Source organism: Lagopus muta, chromosome 3 (assembly GCF_023343835.1).
Source record: "Lagopus muta isolate bLagMut1 chromosome 3, bLagMut1 primary, whole genome shotgun sequence".
Taxonomy (NCBI): domain Eukaryota; kingdom Metazoa; phylum Chordata; class Aves; order Galliformes; family Phasianidae; genus Lagopus; species Lagopus muta.
Window position 1 is genome coordinate 42,108,502 of NC_064435.1, and position 21,677 is coordinate 42,130,178.

Genomic DNA, 21,677 nt, shown 5'->3' on the forward strand with positions numbered 1-21,677 from the left:
CTGTAGTCCCAAAATCTTCTTGGTTAAGCAATGTAGGAAAAACAGATGTATCTAAACGTTTTAGGATAAAAATCATCTCAATTTGCCACCTTGGATCATTGAGTACTGCAATCAAGTGCCAAATAGAGATTAATACTTACTTACATTTTAGTGATTTCCTGGTTTCAATAAATCCAACATAACAAAACTGACAGATGCTCTTTTACCTACTCAAGTGATTCATGAAGGGCCTTAAGCTGCAATGTTGCAACAAGATATGCCATCTGTGCTGGAGTTAGTTTTTCACAAAAGAAAAAAGGAAAAAAGAACTGACTGGCCACTGAGTGGTGACAGCACACAATTTGCCCAATGCAAATTGAGGAGCTGCTGCCTTTACTTACAGATACTTAACTGCATTACTGGTACCAGTTACTGTTCTTTTATCCATTGTCTATTTAGTTATTCCACAACTGCCGAAAGGAAAGAATCACTGAAATTTTAAGTAGAGCCAGGGATTTTTTTTTGCATGTCTCCATTTAAATTTATGTTAATTGGCATGCATTTTTAATGATAACATTAGCAGTGAATAATAAAAAGTCAGCGGGATCTACACATGGATAAATAACAACACACTAATGATAATTACATAAACCTCTGTGTAGTGACATGTGGGTCAGAAATTGAATTTGCACTCCTAAATTAAATCATCTATCAGGTTCCCACACAATCAGTAATAAATGTCTCTGATAGGATTTTTTCTCCAGCGTTCAGAATGTTCCTGTAGTTCTGTTAGTTATCACCTGACAGAAGGTTATTTTTCAAGACAAATCTTGACATAGAATGGTATTCATTATCTAATGATTCAAGTTGGATATTAGGAAAAATTTATCCTCCAAAAGAATGGTGAGGCAGTGGCACAGGCTGCCCAGGGAGATGGTGCAGTCACTGTCCTTGGAGGTGTTCAGTAACTGTGGAGATGTGGCAGTGAGTAAGTTAGTGGGCATGGTGGGGAGGATGGTTGGACTGAGTGATCTTACTGGTCTTATCCAACCTTCATGATTCTGTGATTCTATGATACTCAATGAGAGCACTGATTGCAGAAGGCTGACAACATTTCAGTTTGCAAAAAATGTTCATTTCAAAAACTTAGAATATGTTATTTCTAATTTATAGTTAGGTATTCTGAAAGTCAACTAACTTTTTGATAAAAATTATCAATTTAAATACACTTGTTTATGGTCACATACTGGCATAACTAGCATGTTGAAAAGGGAACTTATTTTAAATATGTGCCTTTATCAGTGAATATTTAAAGGCTGAGGGAAGAATTTCTGATTAGCACATTATTGAAATCAGGCCAGATAGGGAATGTTTGAAGTCAATGGAAATGTTATTTTCAGAGAAAATGAGCATTTTCACTTGATTTTAGTTTACTTTTGTGTAGTAGGATTTGTTCTCTCATCATTATTGAATAAGCTGACAAAGTATCTGGGAACAATTCTCCTAGAATCCTAAGTGTCTTGTGTTTCCAAACAGGACTTGATTCTTTGAACTGAGCATAATTCACAGCATTTGGGTAGCAGAAGAGTGTACAGTATCCTGCATGGGAGAAGGCAATGAGGTGCCCTGGACAGCTCGGTCCACTCAGCACTGAAACTGGAAGTCCTTTGAGCATCCCATTTGCCCAAAAAAACTTCAATACTGAAGCAGAACACGTTGCCTGTGTTAAAACTCATGTGAGAAAAAGGAGCAGCCGAAAGGAGCAGGAGACAAGTGGGAAGACATTCTGGGAGAGATGCATTGAGGAGCCACAGGGAAAGAGATATTGTTGGGGCATGGCAGTGACTCAGGGGCACACCTGAAGGACTTTCCCATGAGCAAATCTCATTGGTGGAAGAAAAATTAAAAAAAGCAGTAAGCAAGGAGGAGAAGAAACTGTTAGGCACAGGACTTCAATTTGCTTAGCTGCCATAGAATGAATAGAGAGGAACTCCCCGAATGTAAATCCAAAGGAAAAAAGGTAATTTGAGCTTAAGATGAGGAGACTGGAGATTTTTGCCATAAAGAAAGAGGAAGGAAATTTGGTTACTTAAGTGTTTATTTTCTTATTTATATTCCTTTCCCACAAATACCTGAGTCAGAAAGAGGTGTAAATTGGCAGTGCAATAAATCAAGCAAAAGAAAAGCAGTCACGGCTGCTTTTCCCATCACAACTACAATTGTATGGTTGAAATAAAGAAGATCTTGTGAAATGTCAAATATGACTTTTAAATTTATGGTGATAGAGAATCCACCATAACTTTTGACACTTCAGGAGCTCTTTATCATTTATCAATTTCCTGTCATTGTTAAAAATATAATTTTAAATTTCTCAATTTAGCTTCTGACCACTAGATTTTGTTACACCATCATCAAATAGCATAAGCTATTTGTGTACGTCATTTATTTAGCCACTTTCTATTTCAGTATTTAGATACCATGAGCTTTCAGAGTCTTTTATGTTCATATTTTCTAAATTTAAAATAATTCCACAGTTATCTGGTAATTTCTCACCAGGTTTTCATAGTTATTCATTAGTTACAGAAACCAGACTCAGTGAGTTTATGTAGCAGATGCACAAAAGCCAAAGAAAGACACAATATAATCTCTAAATTTCAATTCAAATCTAAACAAGACTTCTTATTGCCAACTAAAGAGTCACTAATTTGTTAAATTCAGTTTAGTACATGAGATGAGTACACATGGAAGAGTAATACATTTTTAATTCAGTTTTTGTACTTGCACATTTTATCTTGGACCAATATGTATTAAACTGACACAGTGGTATTCAGTTTTCATGGAGAAAAAGACAAACTCTTTCTTCCACAGTGCAGGTACACAAACAGTGGTGAAACTGTGGTGTTCATGACAGTCAAGTTATATTTTTGAGAGTACAGCGTGATTCTCAGAAAGAATAAGAAAAGTGCAGGGTTAATTATGTATCAAAGTGCAATATGCAATTAAAGTTGGGGAAATGTAGTCAGACAAATGTTTCAAAGAAAATGTGTAGAATTAGCATTTTCCTCCCAGAATAATCCATCCATTTTATTTCTTATTAAATGAGCTATATTGAGTATGTCTAGATCATGAATATCATGAAAAGAAATGCATAAAATCTAATAATCTAAAAAAACACCTCTCAGCCTTCAGATAATACTTGACAAGTTCAGAATTCCATAAGAATTACTTTGGATTTTAAGAAGTTATTTTTGCCCTGAAATGTTAATTCCAAGTGTCTTGATAAATTAAAGAAGATCCTGTTAGATGATTAGTGTGGACCAATTAAAAAAAAGGTGGTTAACAAAATAAAAGTTTGCTTTGCATATTTGTGCCTCCACTTCAGTAATTTGCTAGAGCCCAGCTGCCTCTCCCATAGCAATGAGAAGGCATAAAATCAAGGAAGAAGAGTCCAAGGCATTTGCCAGCACTTAAACATGGTCTTATCCACTATTAAAATATTGCATTATCCTCCGCAGAGATTCTGGCCCATGCCAAGAAGCACCATTTCAGGAAATTCCTGAGGATGGTTCTCAAGTCAGAGCAGTTTGAGCCTAATTCCCTGGCAGCACTCACGCAGGCACCCAGTTTTGGAGCTATGAGACGTGCTCTGGCCTGTTCCAGTTATCCTCAGAATTCACAAGCATTCCCACACACAGTTAATTTGGAGGCTTAGATAGAGCCATCGTGGCTTCCTGGATAGCAAGAAATGTTGAGCAAGGTCTGCTCCTCTACCAGGGTAATGTTTTCTAGCTGAAAAAAGGACTTTGTCTTGTAGATATGCTCTGTAACTAGGATGTAACTTACCCATACAACATACCTAAATGCATAAGTAATTAAAGAATAATATGAACAGTAGCACCCGTGTATACTTTCTTACAGTTGATGAACCCTTGTGCTGTGTATCAGAGATGCATTCCATGTTACTTCAGTGTGAATACGGTGAATCTATGCAGTTTTTAGTGGGAGGATGAAAATAATGTATGCTAATCACTTAGGGGGCATAAGCTAGCAGGCAATTAGATAATAGTTTAAAAATATAAGAAAAGGCTATAATGTAAAAAATACAGTATTAATAAAACTCTATAATTCAGCATAATGAACATACTTCTCTATGCCATTGATCTTCAGTGTAAGAAAATCCACATCTATAAAACCCACGTCTAATCATAACATTATGTGCCAACCAGCAGAAGGGATTTTGTTTGTTTGTTTCGTTTCTGAGACACAAACAGGCATGGTTCACTTTTTTAAATGTGTGATTAGTATTTATTTCCTCTGCAGTCCTGCATCTGCCAAAGTTGAGACTGGTCTTGCTTTCAGAATGATAGAGAATTTATTTCTTTTCTGCAAAAGCCATTTCTTGGCAAAATGACAGGTGGCATTTCAGCATTGGTCTGGTAGTAGCAGCCACAGTGTTTGTTATGCTGCGTTTTGGTGGGATGTTCAAGACTGGGGTTCTTCTGTATGCACATTTCAGTTCCAAATGAGTCCCAGTCTAATCTAATAAAAAATCAGGACCCAGCTATCTCCACTGAGTTTCTCTATTTTTTTTTGTTTTCTTCTTTGAATATTCAGTTGAATATTGCATGTCCCAAACAACCAGTTCATGCACTGGCAATGCTTTTATAGGAAGTGGCCACAAATGATATATTAACATAAAAGAAAGTAACCTGTCGCTCCTAGACGAGAGACATTGTTCTTTAAAAATATAAAATGAACATAACATTGGTCTAAAATCCTAGAGTTGTCCACAGGTACACCTTCACAATTTCAAACACTGAGGCAAATACCTAAAAGCTTTATAGCCATAGCAAATCAATCAACAAGTACTAAATTCTGCAGAATGTATAGCAAGGAATCAAAGGTAAAGTTGTTTCAAACTCACATTTTTGAACAATTTCTAAAATTTATTTGCTCTGCTTGTTTCACCACTTTGTGCACTGCACAGACATTATGCTCATTTTTACTTTATAGTTTTACTTTATAGTTAGTTTTTCAGTTTGTTCTCTAATAATCAATACAGACTTTTTGGTGATTATTTTCAAGACTAGTGGCAGCTTTATGAAAACCTGCACTGTGTCAGAGTACTGTTTTCATCATACTATGTGATCTTAATGTCATAGTTCACCTGCTGCATATTATTCTTCTGAAAGATCTGGAAATGAATTTGATCTGTTAATGTATAGTATTTAATTATGATTGACTGATATTCTATTATTTATATTAAAACGTCTTTATGGAGTGGGGTGGTCCAGAGAGCCAAAATTTTTGACCAAAATTTTGAAGAAGCAGTGCCATTTTACTGAAGAGAAGGAGTAAGGACAGGTAGAAAAACTTTTAGTAATGCTTTCCCCTCGTGAGCACAGTACAAATATGTCAGGTTGAAATCAGAAAGGCCAACCACAGTTTGGTTCAATCAGCAAAAGATATTAAGAATAAAAAAAAACTCAGTCTTGAAATGCATAAGCATTAAGAGGGACATTAAGGTAGCACTTGGTCAGCTATTTAGTGGAGAGGGAAAGCCATCTCTAAGAGGTTGATTGTAATCAGATAATTAACACAGTTTATATCAGAGACAAAAAAGCAGTATCTCAGCCTTGAGTAGGTTAGAGATTATCTGTCTGGGCTGTACGTTTTAAAAAGATGTGGGCATAATGAATTTCATCAGAGGCATTTGAAGGCATGTAGTCAGAGGTCCTTGAGGAATTATCATCCAGAACTTACAAAAATGCACAGAAGACTGGGGAGGGAAAGCATAACCACAACAACCAAGGTTTCAAGAGAGAGAAATGAAGGAGTGGAGGATCAAGCATCATCAGCTTGATTTCATTTTCTGGAAAATTGCTAGCAAAAATTAGCATTAATAATTAATAAGCACCCCCAGAGATTAAAAAAAAAAAAAAACAGCAGCAATAAATATGAATTCAACAACCTGTGTCAAACCAGTCCATCTTTCTTCCATGACAGAGAACAGGGCTGTGGACTGAGAAGCAGCAGGCTGTCACATCTCAATTTCAGTAAAGCTTTTAGCGCTACTTCCAGGACATCTTCATAAGTAATCTGATTTTAAAAAAAAAGCTGTTAGTTAATCAAAAATGGGTGGAAAATCATTCTCACAGAGTCATAATGGCAACCACACTGGAGTTAGTTCTGGTGTGGCTCTAGTTCCTTCCAGCATTTTCCTTAATGAGATGGATGATAGAGCAGCAAGTGCCCAACAGGAGAATGGACTTCATGACCTCCTGAACATGAATTATCCTATGATACTATGCTTCTTCTGACTTTGCAGACAATACATACCCAGGTAGTTTGTTGGTGGATGAGATCAGACTTGAAGATGATCTGGATAAATTCAAGTTATGATTTAAAAGCTTAGGATAGTACAGAGTGGTGATAAATATTTTACACTTAGAAATTGTTGTTCAAATATAGGGTGGGGAAGATGTAAGTAGAAGCAGCTTTACTGGGAAGCATTCAGGAATTATTGGGACCAACCCAGGTCTCCATCAAATAGGATGTGGACAAACCAAGCACACTGATCTGGGACACAGAGCACAAACTCAGCCTACATTTTAGCATGCAAAACGCTCCTACCACTCTGTTCAGCTTTGGCTGTGATAAGGCATTCACTCTTGGGAGCTGAACAGCAAAGAGGATTTGAACTAACTGGAGAGAGTCCACAAAAGATGAATGAAAAAGATAAAAAGGTTGGAAAACATGACCTATAAAGAAAGGCTGAATATTAGGATTGTTTAGCTTAAACAATGGAAAACTGAGAGGCAAATTAACAGCCTAACTATCTAACAGACGGCTGGGAAGAGTAAAAGAAAAAGTTATTTTCAATGTCTGTGAAGCATAGATAAGACTGAAGGTACTTAAACTGTAGTGAGGAAGATTTGGGTTAAATATTAGGATAAGCTTTCTAATTGTAAGAACACTGAAGCACTGAAACAAATTGTCTCTGTGACTGAGGCCCTCAGGAGTTAGCTGGGGACACCACAGCCAGCAACCATTTCAGCTTGTTGGAGGACAGAAGGGACAAGCTGGCCTTCAGATTTCTGGTCATCTTGCTTTGTGATTCTGTAATACACAAATAAAATCGCTGTTCTTTCTGTAGCATCAGAAAACACACAAATATTTGATCCTTATTCAAACATTCTTCATGTCCCTGTTCCCACTGCATTACCCTCCTTTGGTAGATTTTAGATACAATCAGCTTTTTCACCATCTCAATTCAGCAACAATCATTGGATGCCAGAGAGAACAGCCCATTTGGGCTGATGCTTCACTCCACTTTCTCTCGCTATTCCTCCAAAGGGTCATTTCATTTTCCGTCTAAGTCTCTATAAATCCTTCCCAATTAAATATTCAAGTACCATTGGCACCGGTATATAGATCAGTCCTCTTTATTGTCACCTGCACACAATATAAAGATTGTAAATATCTTTATATTATTTCTCCAAAATACAGAGGATGCAGAACGGAGAAGGCCTGTATCTCGCAATCCGTAGTACTCCATAAAGTCCCTTGGATCACATGGGCATCTTCATTGCCCTTTCATTTAATTTTAAAGGGATAAAAAAGACAAATGCATATATTCCCCCCCTAGGCTTCACTGTGTTCTAGATAGCATGAAATCCTTAACAGAAGAAATACGTGACAGCAAATGTATTTGTAGGCTACTTTTTGAACTGCCTTACACAACTAAGAGCATAAATCTGACTTATTCAGCAGTGTTAAGGATGTCTGGGAACAAGGAATCTCAGGAAACCCTGAGATTGCTGGTTTAGGAAACTAAAACAAAGATACTTATTTTGAAAAAAACACTGAGCATGCAGTAACTTCTTAATTTTCTAACCAGAAACTATAAAATTCCATCAGCTGTTATTAAGTACTTAGCTGTCAAGTTTTATAATGTCAGGTTTCATAATATCAGCTGGCTGCGCATCTGTTTTTCCTTAAATATGTAAATTTCTCTCTCAGCTTAGAGCTACAAAAGACGTTCTTAATATTCAAAATTCTGCACAGATGTTGAAAAGTTAAAACAACAGGAAGGATCACTTCCAAACGCATCACTGAACTTTTTTCACTTTCTATATGCTGACCACTTTCTTACCTGTGATTATTCTCAGCAGCAGGCTATCTTGGTTGGCTGTGCTCTCGTGGCGCTCTCAGGACATTTATTTGGACTTGTTGAGCTGTAAACACTCACTTCTGAACAGAATCCAGGACAAATGGTCTACACTGGCTACTACAGGCCAGCTTCTGCTTACGGACATTAAGAAACAGGAAGCTTGGATTTATTCCTCATTAACCTAAAAGAAGGCAAGGAACGTATATTAGGATTATTATATTTTTGCAGGTAATTTTTACCTTTTTTCTATTCCCCAAGGACTCTGCACCATGCACAAGTAAACAAGAGGATGGTGCATACAATTTTTCCACCTTCCCCCAGATCTGCCCCTTGAAATGCCAGAAAGGAACCCATTTGTTACTAAGGTTCTGTGTGATGGATGCTGGGCTGAGAGTTCATTAGGAAGGGGCATGAAAAGTGATTTGCAGGGTGAATCTGAGCAGCTACAAAAGACTCAGAAACAAATATCTGTTCACAGCAAAGCCACATATTTGCTTAATAAAATATCTCCTTCATATACATATCAGTGGGCATTTATTTACTCAACATGGCAAGATTTCATTTTTATGCAAGTAGGTTATCTAATCTATTCAGCTTGTTTTCCCATATGTTTTTCTACTGTGTGGGATCCTAAACTGTCCTCTCTGCCATTGGTACATGCATAGGATGCTCAGAGGCACTGGAAAAAGAGAAACAGGACGATGAACCTACGCTCTGAGATCCCACAACTAACAACACAGAACAAAAAGGCTTTGTACATCATAACTTATACAGGGTGCCACTTATTTCCAAAAAGCACGATCCAGACATTTTTCCCCATGATCATGTGAATAAATTCCTGGCTTCCTCACTACTTGTGAACCAGCAGACGCCCCCCAGTGGCGTGAAATTTCCCTTCTAAGAAGTCAATGGCTGTCATTTCAGTGAGATGCAAGAAACTCCCCTCATTAGTGCCTGCTATGGAGAGTACCAGGTGTCTAAATTATTTCAGCAAACGTTGCTTTATTTCTTTTTCTAGCCCAATTTCCTTAGAATCAGCCATGCTAATAACACACTCTATCTCCACAAGCAGGTGTCAGTGCTTCCCAATGCCCATGACTTCATTCACCTCTCTTATGGTGTAAAGCTGTTTCCAATGCCGGTACCAAATGCATTGCTCTTTTGCTGTTGTTCAGCCATTAGCTGTGATCTGACACAGGCCAGGTCTGATAGCAGCACCCCCTCTGTACACCCAGCAGTGATAAAACCTTCCCAGCTGTTTGTGATGTGCCGCAATGCCCAAAACTGCCTGGCTGTCTCCCTTCATCTGTGAGCAGCAAAGCAAAGAGTGAGAATACAAAGTGCCTTGGCTCTGACCCGGGGAAGAATTACTTCCAGTGTATCAGTACTTCGCTTTCATAGACTGCAGAACTTGGACAGAGATTGCAAAGGCAGGTGCCAAAGCTCCCACGTGCAGGAAAAGGAAAGGCTGATGTGAGCTTCAGGGCATTGCTTTGCTGAGCAAAGTCCCAGGGGTGGGACGGGGAAAAGGGGCCTGTTTGCACTACAGCTCTACGCTGAAGAAAGGAACAGAAAACCTATGTATGGCCAGTATTCCTGTGCTGAGGGACAGAGAAACTGGAGAATGACACGTTTTATTATTTTTATCTTTTCCTAAGAGCTATCAGTGAACTTTCTCCTGATGCCATCTGCTGGCTGAACTGATGTGGTCTGGCTGGGTTGACCTAAGGAGAGCACCTGTACCAGAAAAGAACTGCAGGGCTTAAGCTGCTGTTACTCATCAGGTCCTCAGCAAACACCACAGAAAAGCCAAACACAGGTGTTGTAGGATAAAAGAAAATGTTCAGAAATACCTGGCAGATTTTAAAAAAGAAGGAAAAGTAAATATTTAACTATAGCAGATTTGAGAAGTTGATTTGTATTCAACTTGCTCAGATGAAAACTTGCAAAAAGAAATCAGATTGAAAAGTTGTCACTGTCAGAAGCAGAGCTAGTCCCTGATTTTGCACAGCTTGATACAAAGGCAAATATCTAAGCGGAATTAAAGGAGCCGAATTATCTGAGTGGCAGTCCCAGGTGAAGGAGGTTGCTGCATGGGCACTGGATATTTAAGGGGAAAAAAAAAATAAAGGACTCGGAACTACAGAGGGTGGCACTGTCTTCATTCTGCCTTTGTACAAATTTTGTCAAAAAGGGCTGCTGATTCCTACTAGCAAGACAGACATTCACTGTCAGAATTTAAACAATAATGTAGGAGGCTGCACAAAAGGTGATTGGCCCAAGCATTTCTGTGGAGGCATAGGAAAATGTTATTTATCACCTATAATCTAACACTTTCACCTTAACCAACAGTGTTCAAAGCTGTTTTTGTGGGGTAAAATGTTGAAAACTATATACATATTTATCTAGGAGTATATATCCCTAACCCTACATAGGGTTAGTGTTATATGTACATACATATATATGTTAGGTTATATGCCATAGTTTAGGGTTATATACTAGGTTATATATATACTCACATATATATGTGTAGTTAAAGGCCTGTAGTGCCTGAAAGGGGACCAGCCCAAACTATACATGTAGGGTTAGGGTTATATATACACATACATATAGATATATACTTATGCAATAACTACCCAATTTCTCTATTTCCACTACATGCCAATAACATTCCAATAACACGCCAGACTTCAAAGGATAACTGCTTTGAGAGGTACAGTTTGGGCTGGCCCCCTTACAGGCACTACAGACCTTTAACTTCTGCTGTGAGGATGAGCAATGACAGAGGTGCACATCTGAATGCAGAGTTGTTAGGACCATTCTGGACGGGGTTGCAGATGGAGGGGAAACACTCAGATACACCAGGCATTAACTCTCCAAAGCATGATAATTACTTTCATCCACAAACTGTTCTACTTACAACAACTTAATACATAACACCTAGTTTATTTTACTGATATAAGATGGTAATGCTTGAGTTACATCAGATGCCGTTCAGATTAATTCTTACATAACTGTCACTTACAGATCCTTTCCAGAGGACTGGTTTCTCTCCCATTTCTCTTTCACTGACCTATATGTACATACAGTGGATGTGCACAAGCAGGATCTCCTGCAAAAGGCACTGAATGGAAAATAAATAAACAAATGGCAAACGTTATTTTATCTCTTTATTTTTTTTTTTCCAGAATAGTTTAATATTGAAGCTCAAGTTGTTATTTTCAAGGGACAGAAAAGGGGAAAAGGAAAGGGAGAAGAGAGAAGGTACGAAGACAAATTATTTTATTTAATTTATGGTTTTGTGAGCGGTCACTTTTGGAGGCAACAAAATGTTTTCTTAAAAAAACAAAACAAAACAAAAAAACAAAACCAGCACCATTAAAGAAAGCACGATCCCTGAATTCTAAACAAAACGCTGTCTTGAAACAAAAAAACTGCCAAGATGCTTGTTTCCCCCAGCTGGGTTGGGCTGGGTAACACAGCGACGCATAACAGCATTGAACTGTAGCAATCCTGCTGAATTCAACTACACCTCCTTCGGAAGATTCAGAGAACCATTTTCCAACCTTGTCCCATGGGAATAATATTTTCTTTGGTAGAGGACTGAAGGAGTGTATTTACATCACTGAATGTGGATAGAAAAATATCTACGCATGGCGCACGGTAGGGATCTCCCCACTTAACCTGTATTTCTCATGCATGTGGATTATGAGTGGATTTCACATTGCTGTTATACTGTAGGAGTAATACTGCCCTATGAAGGCATAGAATGGCTAATGTCAAACAGATGTAAACATTCAGAATACTGACAAAAAAAAAAACAGAAAAAAAAAAAGCCAACAAAAAACATACATACAAAAAACCCTGTACTGAAAATGTGGATTGTGTTAAGTTTCCATAAAGCAGAAAAAATATTTTACAGCAGTACAAGAGAATGATGGCAACAAAGTAAAGCACTTTTCTTGTAACATTCATGAACAGTACAAATACAACAAAGTTATTCTACTGACTAAATTATTCTTTAACTATCAAATATAGTACAAAGCGAAATATTATGTGCTATAAAAGAAGCAGCTCCTTAAATTAGACTAAAAAAACGCTTTTTGTTGTTGTTGGTTTTACAGTGACAAAGCATGATGACCGAAGACAACAGGATTTCATAGACTTGGAAACACTTGGCTACTTGGGTCCATGACAGAGCCACCGAATGTCCCGCAGAGCCCAGAGGACGCCCGGCCGTGCTGTGCCAGGAGGCTGGGGAAGTCATTCAGTGCTCAGAGCAGGGCCCCTCACATGCGGCAGCTACAACGATCCCTTTTGGTGGCATTTCTCAGCTCGTGCTTATCCCGGTACTTCACCACACCTTGGTAAAACTGCTCAACCAGAGGCTACAATAACTATTCTGAAATTGTGCGTGTGTTCATAAGGGGAAGGGGGTGCAGCATAAGGTAATTTTACTTCAGAAATTGCATTATAAAGCACCATATGCACCAGCTTAAAAGCCGGGCAAGGAATTGCAGGGCCCTGAAAAACCATCTGCACGTTCCATAGCTTACCCTGACAACATGCACCGCCCTCAAGAAGAAAGTCTATAGTACAGAGAATACACCTTTTGCTTTATGGCTCAACCTTGATTTTTGTCTTTTAAACATTGTTTCATGTACTAGACCTCAGCAGGTAAATAAAACGCAAACAGGGAGCATCCAGTTTACCATTTCCTTTTTTTTTTTCTTTTTTTTTTTCTTTTTTTTCTTTTTTATGTTATTTCAAAGGGAATTTCTGCTTGGAAAACTAGTTCAGAACAGGAACACGCAAATACACACACTGCAAATGCCCTAATGTTATCTGCATAACTCGCAGGTATGCAATTAACAAAAACAAAGAGGGAGGAAAGAAAAAAGGAGTGTTTCTCCCTTTTACCCAAAAGTGCTGCTTCAGGGGTAGGAGTGGGAGTTAGGAGAGGGGAACAGATCTGGAGATTTACAAAAAAAAAAACGAAGTAAATAATATGTGCTGGACATTGGAACACGTATGTACACACAAACACAGAGCAGTGTGTTATCAAGCAAATCTTTCACCACTTTTCAGTGCATAAACTATTAACACCCAATGGTGCAAACTGCACAGTCATAAGAAAACAGAATGACATTGGGCGTGAAGCCCAAAAGAAAAGGAGTCATTCAAAATTAACTTCTAAAGGTGATTGTGTTCTGCTTTAGGACCATAGGTCACTCTTCCCCAAGCATTTGTGTGATATGAGAATGCAAGAAAGATTTTCAGTCCTACTAAGTGGGTTCCCATATCACTGCAGTTGCTTTTGAATATTTCAATAACCTAAAACTATTTTCTGTAACAACATTTCACAACTGTTGTTAACTAATTGGTCAAATTTATTCCTGGTGCAATTTCAGTGACTCGTGAATGAAAGAAATGGAACTGCACTATGGAAGAGTTTGGTCAGTGGTGTAATACAACATAGCACCATTTAGTCTAATGCCACTTTAAATAACATTTTATCATGACCTCACACATGCAAGTTGCAATCCTGATACAAATATGTCAATCTGACATGAATGAGTTACCTACCACATTAGTCACACTCTTATCCTTTGAACAAAGTAAAACTATTTTTGTGGCTGGAATTTATTTCTGTATGATGTTAGTCAATACAAGAAGTATTTCAAGATGCAAGTACAAACAAATATTGACTTATGTGCTGTGGACAGGAAAACCTGAGCTAGAAATAAGGATTCCCAGCAGGCTAATATAAACACAGGTTATAAGAAGTCTAAGACTGGTCGCTCTTCATTTTAAATAGAAGCATCCTACCTATACCAAGTATAAATACAATGCAATACAATTCCAATACAAAGGCTCCTCAAATATGAACTTGATATGCATGAACTGACTACACTCATGCTTACCCATGAGTATTTTCCAGTCGCTATTTTTCCAGCAGCATACCACTGAGTGCAAATTTTCACAGATTACTTCTAGGTTTTTGCTTGGCTGGCATATTGTCTTACGAGGAGACGTGAAAATGCTGAGAAGCCGTTTCTTAACTCTCATTTCATATTAAGGAGCACTTTTGTATAGAAAAAATATATTATTGTATCAGCAACAAATTTGTTAGTGTAATTATAAATGGCCTTTGTATCACACAGTGTCAAAAATAATATTGATATGTTGCTAATTACAATAAAAGAGAACATCAAGGTGCACCATAGAGCTTCCTATGACAGGAATGTATGTTGTAGATATTCCAGCTCAATGTTAAGACAACAAACGGCATTTATCATGTTTGCAAAAATGGTCCCACAAGGAAATAAATGCGATTCCTCCATTCAGTAGGACCTCACTAATACCAGCGTCACGGAGACCCGTTACAGCTTACTAGTAAGTGTGTAAACACAGATTGAATTTAAAAAGTACTGTGTAAAATGTAGTATGCTGTTTCCTAAAATCATTAATTTCCTAAATTCATTCACATTAATATTAATTCACAATATTTCAGAATGCCACAGTAACTGCAGCATTATATACTTAAGTAATGCTGAGATCTAAACAGTATTACACCTGATGCACACTTATTACACTCTTATTACATTGCTCTGAGAACTGTGAAAAGAAAACCAGTTTTCTTGAGCAGATTGGAAGGCCTTTGGATTAATGAGGTGCTACTGTAATGGTAAAAATAACATTTCTCTCTGATGCTCACATTTGGGCAGACCCAATCATGTATTAACAGATGGATGATTTGCACTCTACATTCTGTGTTCTTGAAGTGGGAGTGAAAAAAAACAGGAATTTTCATCTCCCCAGCAACTGCACGTGCTTTATCCCTTTATAATATTTTCCTTTTAGGTGTATAGGGCCCCCAAATTATTGTTTCTCTTATCTGCTGTAATGGTGGCTCACACATATGGAATGCAACTATAGTCCTAAATTTAAATACAGTACTGGATAAATACTGAAGATCACTTTAAAGATGCAGTATCCCTTTAAAAAATGCCTTTTCGCTTTCAAATTTCTAAAATGTAGAGTAAGAGGTCCACATTTCTTTCAGGGGAAAAAAAAAAAAAAAAGAAAAAGTAGTGCTTAAGAATGATTTTAAGTGACAAAATTCAGATGTTATTTTGAGTAACTCACATAAAAGGAAAAATAACAGATAATCTAGTATTCAATTAATACACAATTAGAATATTTCCTTATTAATTCATCATAAAAATGCATTGATTTTAGACCACAGGACGGCTAAAATATCCAGAACCTATTACATACGTCTGACCCTATATACATTTGGGGCTGACGAACCAAGTGGACAGATTAGAGAGACAAATACAAAGAATATTTGAGGAAACAGGAAAAGAGGCTTCTAATCCCCAGTAGAAAAGTTACTTTCTCAAGACTCTACTGAAGGCAACGTGATTCCAGTGCTGGTCTCACTAACCCATCACTAATATGAGTCTTTCTCAAGGAATCAAGGAGAAGAGATGATAAGTAAGATTTCAGTTCCATAATCTCCAGCAGGCACATGAGGAAACTCTTCTAATGATCTAAATTCCTCATTTTTTGCTAAGTGAGGTGACTATATTTTAGGTCTAGACAGTACAAGTTTTAAAAAAACAATTCAATTAGCAGAAAAACTGCAAAGTAACTGAGAGGCTACCATGACCAATGTGCACACCCTGCCCACATGATGGGCAGCTGGCATGCAGTGTGCAGTTCTGCATAGTACTCCATTTCTCGTAGAGTTAATTTTCCACTGATCTTTAACCGGTAGCTTCTATCAACAATCAAAAAAGTGGGGGAAAATGTGCTGCACTTTGTGCAAATAAATAGGAGCTAGGAATGCCATGCAATAATGCCTTTTTTTTTTTTTTTTTTAATCTTTTCATAACAGCATGAATGCTCATAGAAGCTTTGGTGGCAAAGCTCTCAGTTTTTTTTTAAACTAGTCCTACAGGTTTCCTCTTCTTTCCTGCAAATGGCACGTAGGCCAGAATAATTGAATTCTGAAAGCACCAAGAGGGGGAAAAAAAATAACAAAAATAAACAGCCAAACAACTAATTGCAAACTGTTAATGGCCTAAACTGTTCCATCCCTCCATTCCTCTGCCCTATTCTCCCGCGTTGACAAGGGATACTGCATCTTTGACCCAGTCTCTACCGTACAACCAGGCAAGCTACACACAGTTTGGAAGGCCCTATGCAGTCATCATGACAGAAGGCGCCACAGCCTTTGCACACAATCATGGCTTTCAGCCTGCAAGAGCATTTCAGTTCCAGTTCATCGGCATTGCTACTGTCAGAAAATTTCTGAACCGGCATCTGCACGTTCTGGTTAGACAGGCCCGTGGCAGCGTTCGAGCCACTTCCTAACATCCCAATCGATTTCTCAATTGCAGATGCTGCCCTTTTGAAGCTTGTGCTACCGAAGTGTATTGTTGGATAACTTCCACAGAGCTGCTGCTGCTGCTGCTGCTGCTGCTGCTGCTGCTGCTGCTGTGGCTGCGGGTGCTGCGTCTGTATTTTTGGAGCAGCAAGTTGGGTAAAAGGCTTCTGTGGCTCAGTGAGTAAATAGGAAGAGAAATCTGCATTCTTTAATGCAAATGTTTTTAACTGTTCTTTCACTTCGTTCTGATCATAGGAAGCTTGTTTCATGCCCAGTTCACAGCTGCTGCTTAAACCTTCCTCAAAAGAAACAGGTTCAGATTTTATATTGCTACAGATGCTTGCTGGCTGAGGCCAACTAAGTCTTTTTGTGGTTTCCATAGTAACTGTCGGTTGTTTTTGATCAGAGGGGACATCTACATTTGGGTGAGAAGGGGGAAGTGGGGGCAGGGGTGGGGGTGGAGGGGGAGGATGCACTAAGGTTTTACTCTGGAGCGTCTGAGAGGCACTGGCAATGTCATCACCTTCCTTAATCTGAATACTAGGGGAAAAGACACTTCCTAGCCTCAGCTGGTGAGCTGCTGTAGAAATATTCCCATCTCCCAAGCTCTTCTGTTCCAGGTGTCTGCTAAAAGCAAATGCATTGCAGCCAGGTGGGCCTTTTGATGTAGCTTGCAACAAAGATGCCGTGGGAATCGGGCCTCTCGCAGCCATGGACATTTGGTAAAAATGCTGTCTATGTGAGGTACTAGCTTCTGCATGAAAGCTGCCGTTTTTATCAATGTGAAATAAGCTCTGCTGGAAACTGCACGAAGGCAATGGCCTCTTCTGCTGCTTGATCTCTGGGCTGTGAGCGATGCGGCTCTGAACTGCATGTTTGTTCAGCCACTCTTGTTTAAATGGCTGCCCATGCCCTAGCTGGTTCATGCTGGAACTAATTACACAAGGAGTTGCTTTAACATCGCTGTCCATTGACACCTTCCCAGGCTCGCATTTAATTTGAGCATGTTCCCCTATAGTCCTGGCCATCCTCTTTTTTGGATGGTTTTCACGCTTTCTGATTTGTAGCGGGGCTATGCTGCCTGCTGTAAATCCTTTACCATCTGGGTTAGGAGAACTGGAAGGATGCTCACCAATATTTCTCTCGGACACCGCTGTTTTACATACTGAGGTAGTTTGCAAAGGCAAGGGAAGCCTGCTAATTTCTAGTTTGGCTCCTGATCTGGGCTGCGGCAGCACTTTCTCTAAAGGCAGATTGCCTTGCAGTAATTGTGTCACTAAAGGATTGTTGGCCTCCACTGATGAGAGGCGACAGCTTGAGCCCCCAGCACTTGTAACTCTTTTGAGGGTTTCTGTTGTCAGGGACAGGGAGTCATCCATGGAATCCGCAATGGGTGCCTTGGCGGCGGCCTGTGCTGGCTGAGCGCTTGGGGCTATTTCTGTGGGTTGGGCGGCCATTTCAGGGCCTGTGAAATCCTCTGTATCCATCCTGAAGCACTTGTCAGACTCGTTAGTTTCAGATTTAACAGGAACAGCAAGGCTTGTCAAAAGATTCCTGGACTGCAGCTCTGACATTTGCGTGTAACCGGAAGGTTCGGTTTTGACACTTTTTAAGCAGTTTTGTTCTGCATATTCCTTATGCTTACTGGCATTAAGATGGCTGACCACCGGCTGGTCTGTGCTCATTGCCTCTTCATCATGCCAACAAATTCTATTGTTAGTGCTATACTGACTGACACAGGCAGCATCTGCTTCATTTTTAAATGCTGAAGGACCTCTTAACTGCTCAGAAAAACCTTGGCTGGGAGTAACCACCTCAATTAATTTATCCTGGGGAGCAAGTGGCACTTCTCGAAGACTTGAACAACCTGCCTGCAAGTTCTTGCTGTCTTGCTTTGCTGTAATGTTGATAAAGCTGGAACTGTGCTCAAGGCTTTCATTAGAGACTACTTCAGGCCTGCTTATTACAGACACCTGAGAACAGGCTATACTTTGTAAGGCAGCTTCTGTCCGCACAGGTCTGCTCTGCAGGTCAGTGCTGTTCTCTGCATTTTCAATTGAAGAAGAAAGCGACAGACTGGAATTCAAATTTGTAGTGTGGTCAACAATGACTTTGCAAGGTATAGATCTATTCATGGCAGTTTGTGTATAGCTCACTGGCTGAGATTTACCCGAGAGATCCATTCGGTTTCGTGCTCCAGAACTTTTGTCTAAGAGATCAGCATTTAATTTAGTAGCATTATCGTAGGAGCTTATTGTCACCATGTTACCAGTAAACATTGAAATGGGTGGCCTTGAGATAGAATCTGCTACTGCAACAGCCTCACCGCAACTTAAAGCTGACCTGACGGTAGTGTGGATGGAAACAGCGCTTTGCTCGTTACACCCTGTTATGGCTATCTTATCAGAAGAAAATCTGGTGGTAGTCCCCACTGGGGGAATCAACACAGAACTACCAGAGAGATGATTTGGCAAGTTATTTGCAATGGATGAAGCTGGCACAGCGGCATAATGACCGGAGACTGCATTATTTGCATTGCTACTTGGTATTGGCAACCTTTTGTCATCGACGGCATTTGATAAAACTGTACTGTCTATGGAGACCGGTACATTACTGTTATCAATACATTTTGGTCCAACGGCTATGCATGGAGTATCAGCCCCTTGGATGGATTTCAGCATTTTTATATTACAAGCTGAAACTGCTGTGTTCACACTGTCAACAGACATTAAAACAGAGGATTTATCAACAGAACTTGCAAAAGAAAGTTCTTTAATTGCTCCAGACATAGCAGTGCTGCAAACAGACACAGAGACTGAACTTTTATTATAAAGCACTGGCACACTGTTCACACTGTTACTTTCAGTAGAGGTAGATGAAATAATTTTCTCACACAATTGTGGCATAGGTATATTCTCATCGGAACTGTGCACCGGTATCTCAATAGCAGTTTCTGGTAATGTAGCTGTGTTAAGTGACTGCTGTAATAAAGTGGTAGTCTCACGGTGATGAGCAGATTTGTTGCTAGGGGACCTGCAGTTAGGATTAACTATAATGACACCGGTAGAACCTTCAATCTTTGTATCAGTAGACGCTGATACTTCTAGAGATGAGGTACTTTCCTTTGAGTTGAACTGTGACTTTGATTCTTTATTAGTCTGGAGTAAATGAGCTCTGGCTTGATGCTTTGCAAATAGCTTGGCCTTTGTTTGTTCCTTGATGTGTGCCAGTGTTCTTGTCTTCCCACCTTCGCATGGAGTCCCCATTGCTCCAGAGACAATGCTTGCAGCTGCGGCCACAGCTGCTGCAGCTGCTGCTTCTCTTTGGGCTCGTGCTTGCTGAGCTCTTGCTTTGATATCTGCAAGAGTTCTAGCCCCAGTGTTCCTTCCACTGCTGACCGATGTACTTGGGGAAACTCGAGGTTCTGGTTTTGAAACAGGTTGGCTCTTGATGATAAAAGGTGGTCCAATTTTTGAAAGTTGAATCTAAAGGAAGAAAAGAAAAACAATAAATTGAATCAGATCAACGACTTTAGTTAGCGTCACTTGTCTCTTACAAGGGTCAGAACAAGGTGATGAAGGGAATTACTGTTCAGTGCCACTGGACAGAAAAATGTTAGAAAGTAATGATGTTTGCACTGCATTATTTTCTCATTGTCCAGCAGCACAAACTGACACCTGTTTTAGCCTACTCATGCTGCTTTCTTGACTGGAAGAAAGACTGAACTGGAGGACTACATGATGCTTATCTGACACAGTTTATCAGTTCTGTTCTGTCTGCATCTAACTGAGAAGATGAACAGGCCTAGTGCAATAATACTGGGAAAGTACTAAGCATTTGCTACAAACACATGAAAAAATAACAACAGTGCAGTGCTTTTGCTCCTTAGCCTCCAGTGACTAAGCCATTAGGAACAGCCTGTATTCCCCTTACATATCAGGCAACAAATCTTGCCTCTAGACAGGATGTAGAAGTAGCACCAGTACAACCACTGAGCTTGTTTTTCACATTATATCACAGAGCACTTTAGAGTACTATAAAAGAAGTGAATCACCAAGGATACATCTTTCTCATCCTCAACTAGAATTTTAAGAAACTCACTTTAGTACATCCCTGGAATACCTCCTACACTACTGCATTTCAAAAACGAAAATCTCAAACCTTCAAACATTAAAAGTGCAAACAAGACATTAAATACCAAAACCTTTAAGCAAAGTAATAATCTCTAGAATCACTATGATTATTTGTATGTTTTCTAATTAGGCACACCCGCTTTCAGGGTTAGAGATTAGAAATCCTGGAATCACTTTGTAACTTGTATGCTCTTTTAGAATGCCCAAAGCCTGGCAAGAGAACATTTCATTTTTTTAAAAAGGACATAGATTTACTGACTGTCCACAGTAATAGGATTTAGTGTTTAGTGCTATCACTTCTTTCCTGAAAGGAGCTGGAAAAAAAACCTACATAGTATTATTTCTAACAAAAGTAGTCATAAGGTATGACAGCAAGTGAAAGTCTTATCAGATTTAGGAGAAAGGAGGTTCTTTCCTCTCTTTCAATAACAAGCAAAGTGGTTTGTTGGTGAGATAACCCAAAAGCAAATAGTTTTTCTGCAAAAAAAAAACCATCTTGAAATGATCGTTCAAAGTTATTTTTGGAAATGCCTGCCAAGTTTTAATATCCTCATTCACTGCTTGGAGCCATCAGGTTTTGTTTGACATGACTGTGCAAGACTGACGGTCTTCAGACAGCCCAGCTGATGGACTCACACAGAGGGCTGGAATATTTCACTCTTCCTAGCAGTTAATGCCACTAAGCACTCATCGGAAGGTGAATTCTGATTTTGTTTACCCCTCTTTGGCATATTACATAAGAAATAAGGTTATTATTTGAAACCAACACCTTTCATCATCAGGTTTGTTCCTCAGTTGTTGAACAGATCAATTAAAATTTATATTAACATATTTTAAAGAGTACTGCAAGCTTACAATAACTTCAAAACATTTTGCTTTCTTTCTCAGTGTCTTTTTTTCCCCCCATTTCCCACTTTGAATCACCAGAACTGCTAAAGCTCTAAGTGCTTGATTATTTTTACTATTATAGCCATGACTTTTTTTCTTCCCTAGTGAT

At 39.0% G+C, this 21,677-nt stretch overlaps 1 protein-coding gene across 1 annotated transcript in view; it reads right to left on the reverse strand.

Moving 5' to 3' along the window:
- Positions 1–11,326: 11,326 nt before the first annotated feature.
- ASXL3 (ASXL transcriptional regulator 3) overlaps positions 11,327–21,677 on the reverse strand; it is an 82,926-nt gene continuing 72,575 nt past the window's right edge. The window contains exon 11 of the mRNA XM_048940596.1: positions 11,327–20,032. Coding sequence (XP_048796553.1) covers positions 16,319–20,032 — 3,714 coding nt within the window. The 3' untranslated portion in view covers positions 11,327–16,318. The remainder of the gene's footprint in view (positions 20,033–21,677) is intronic.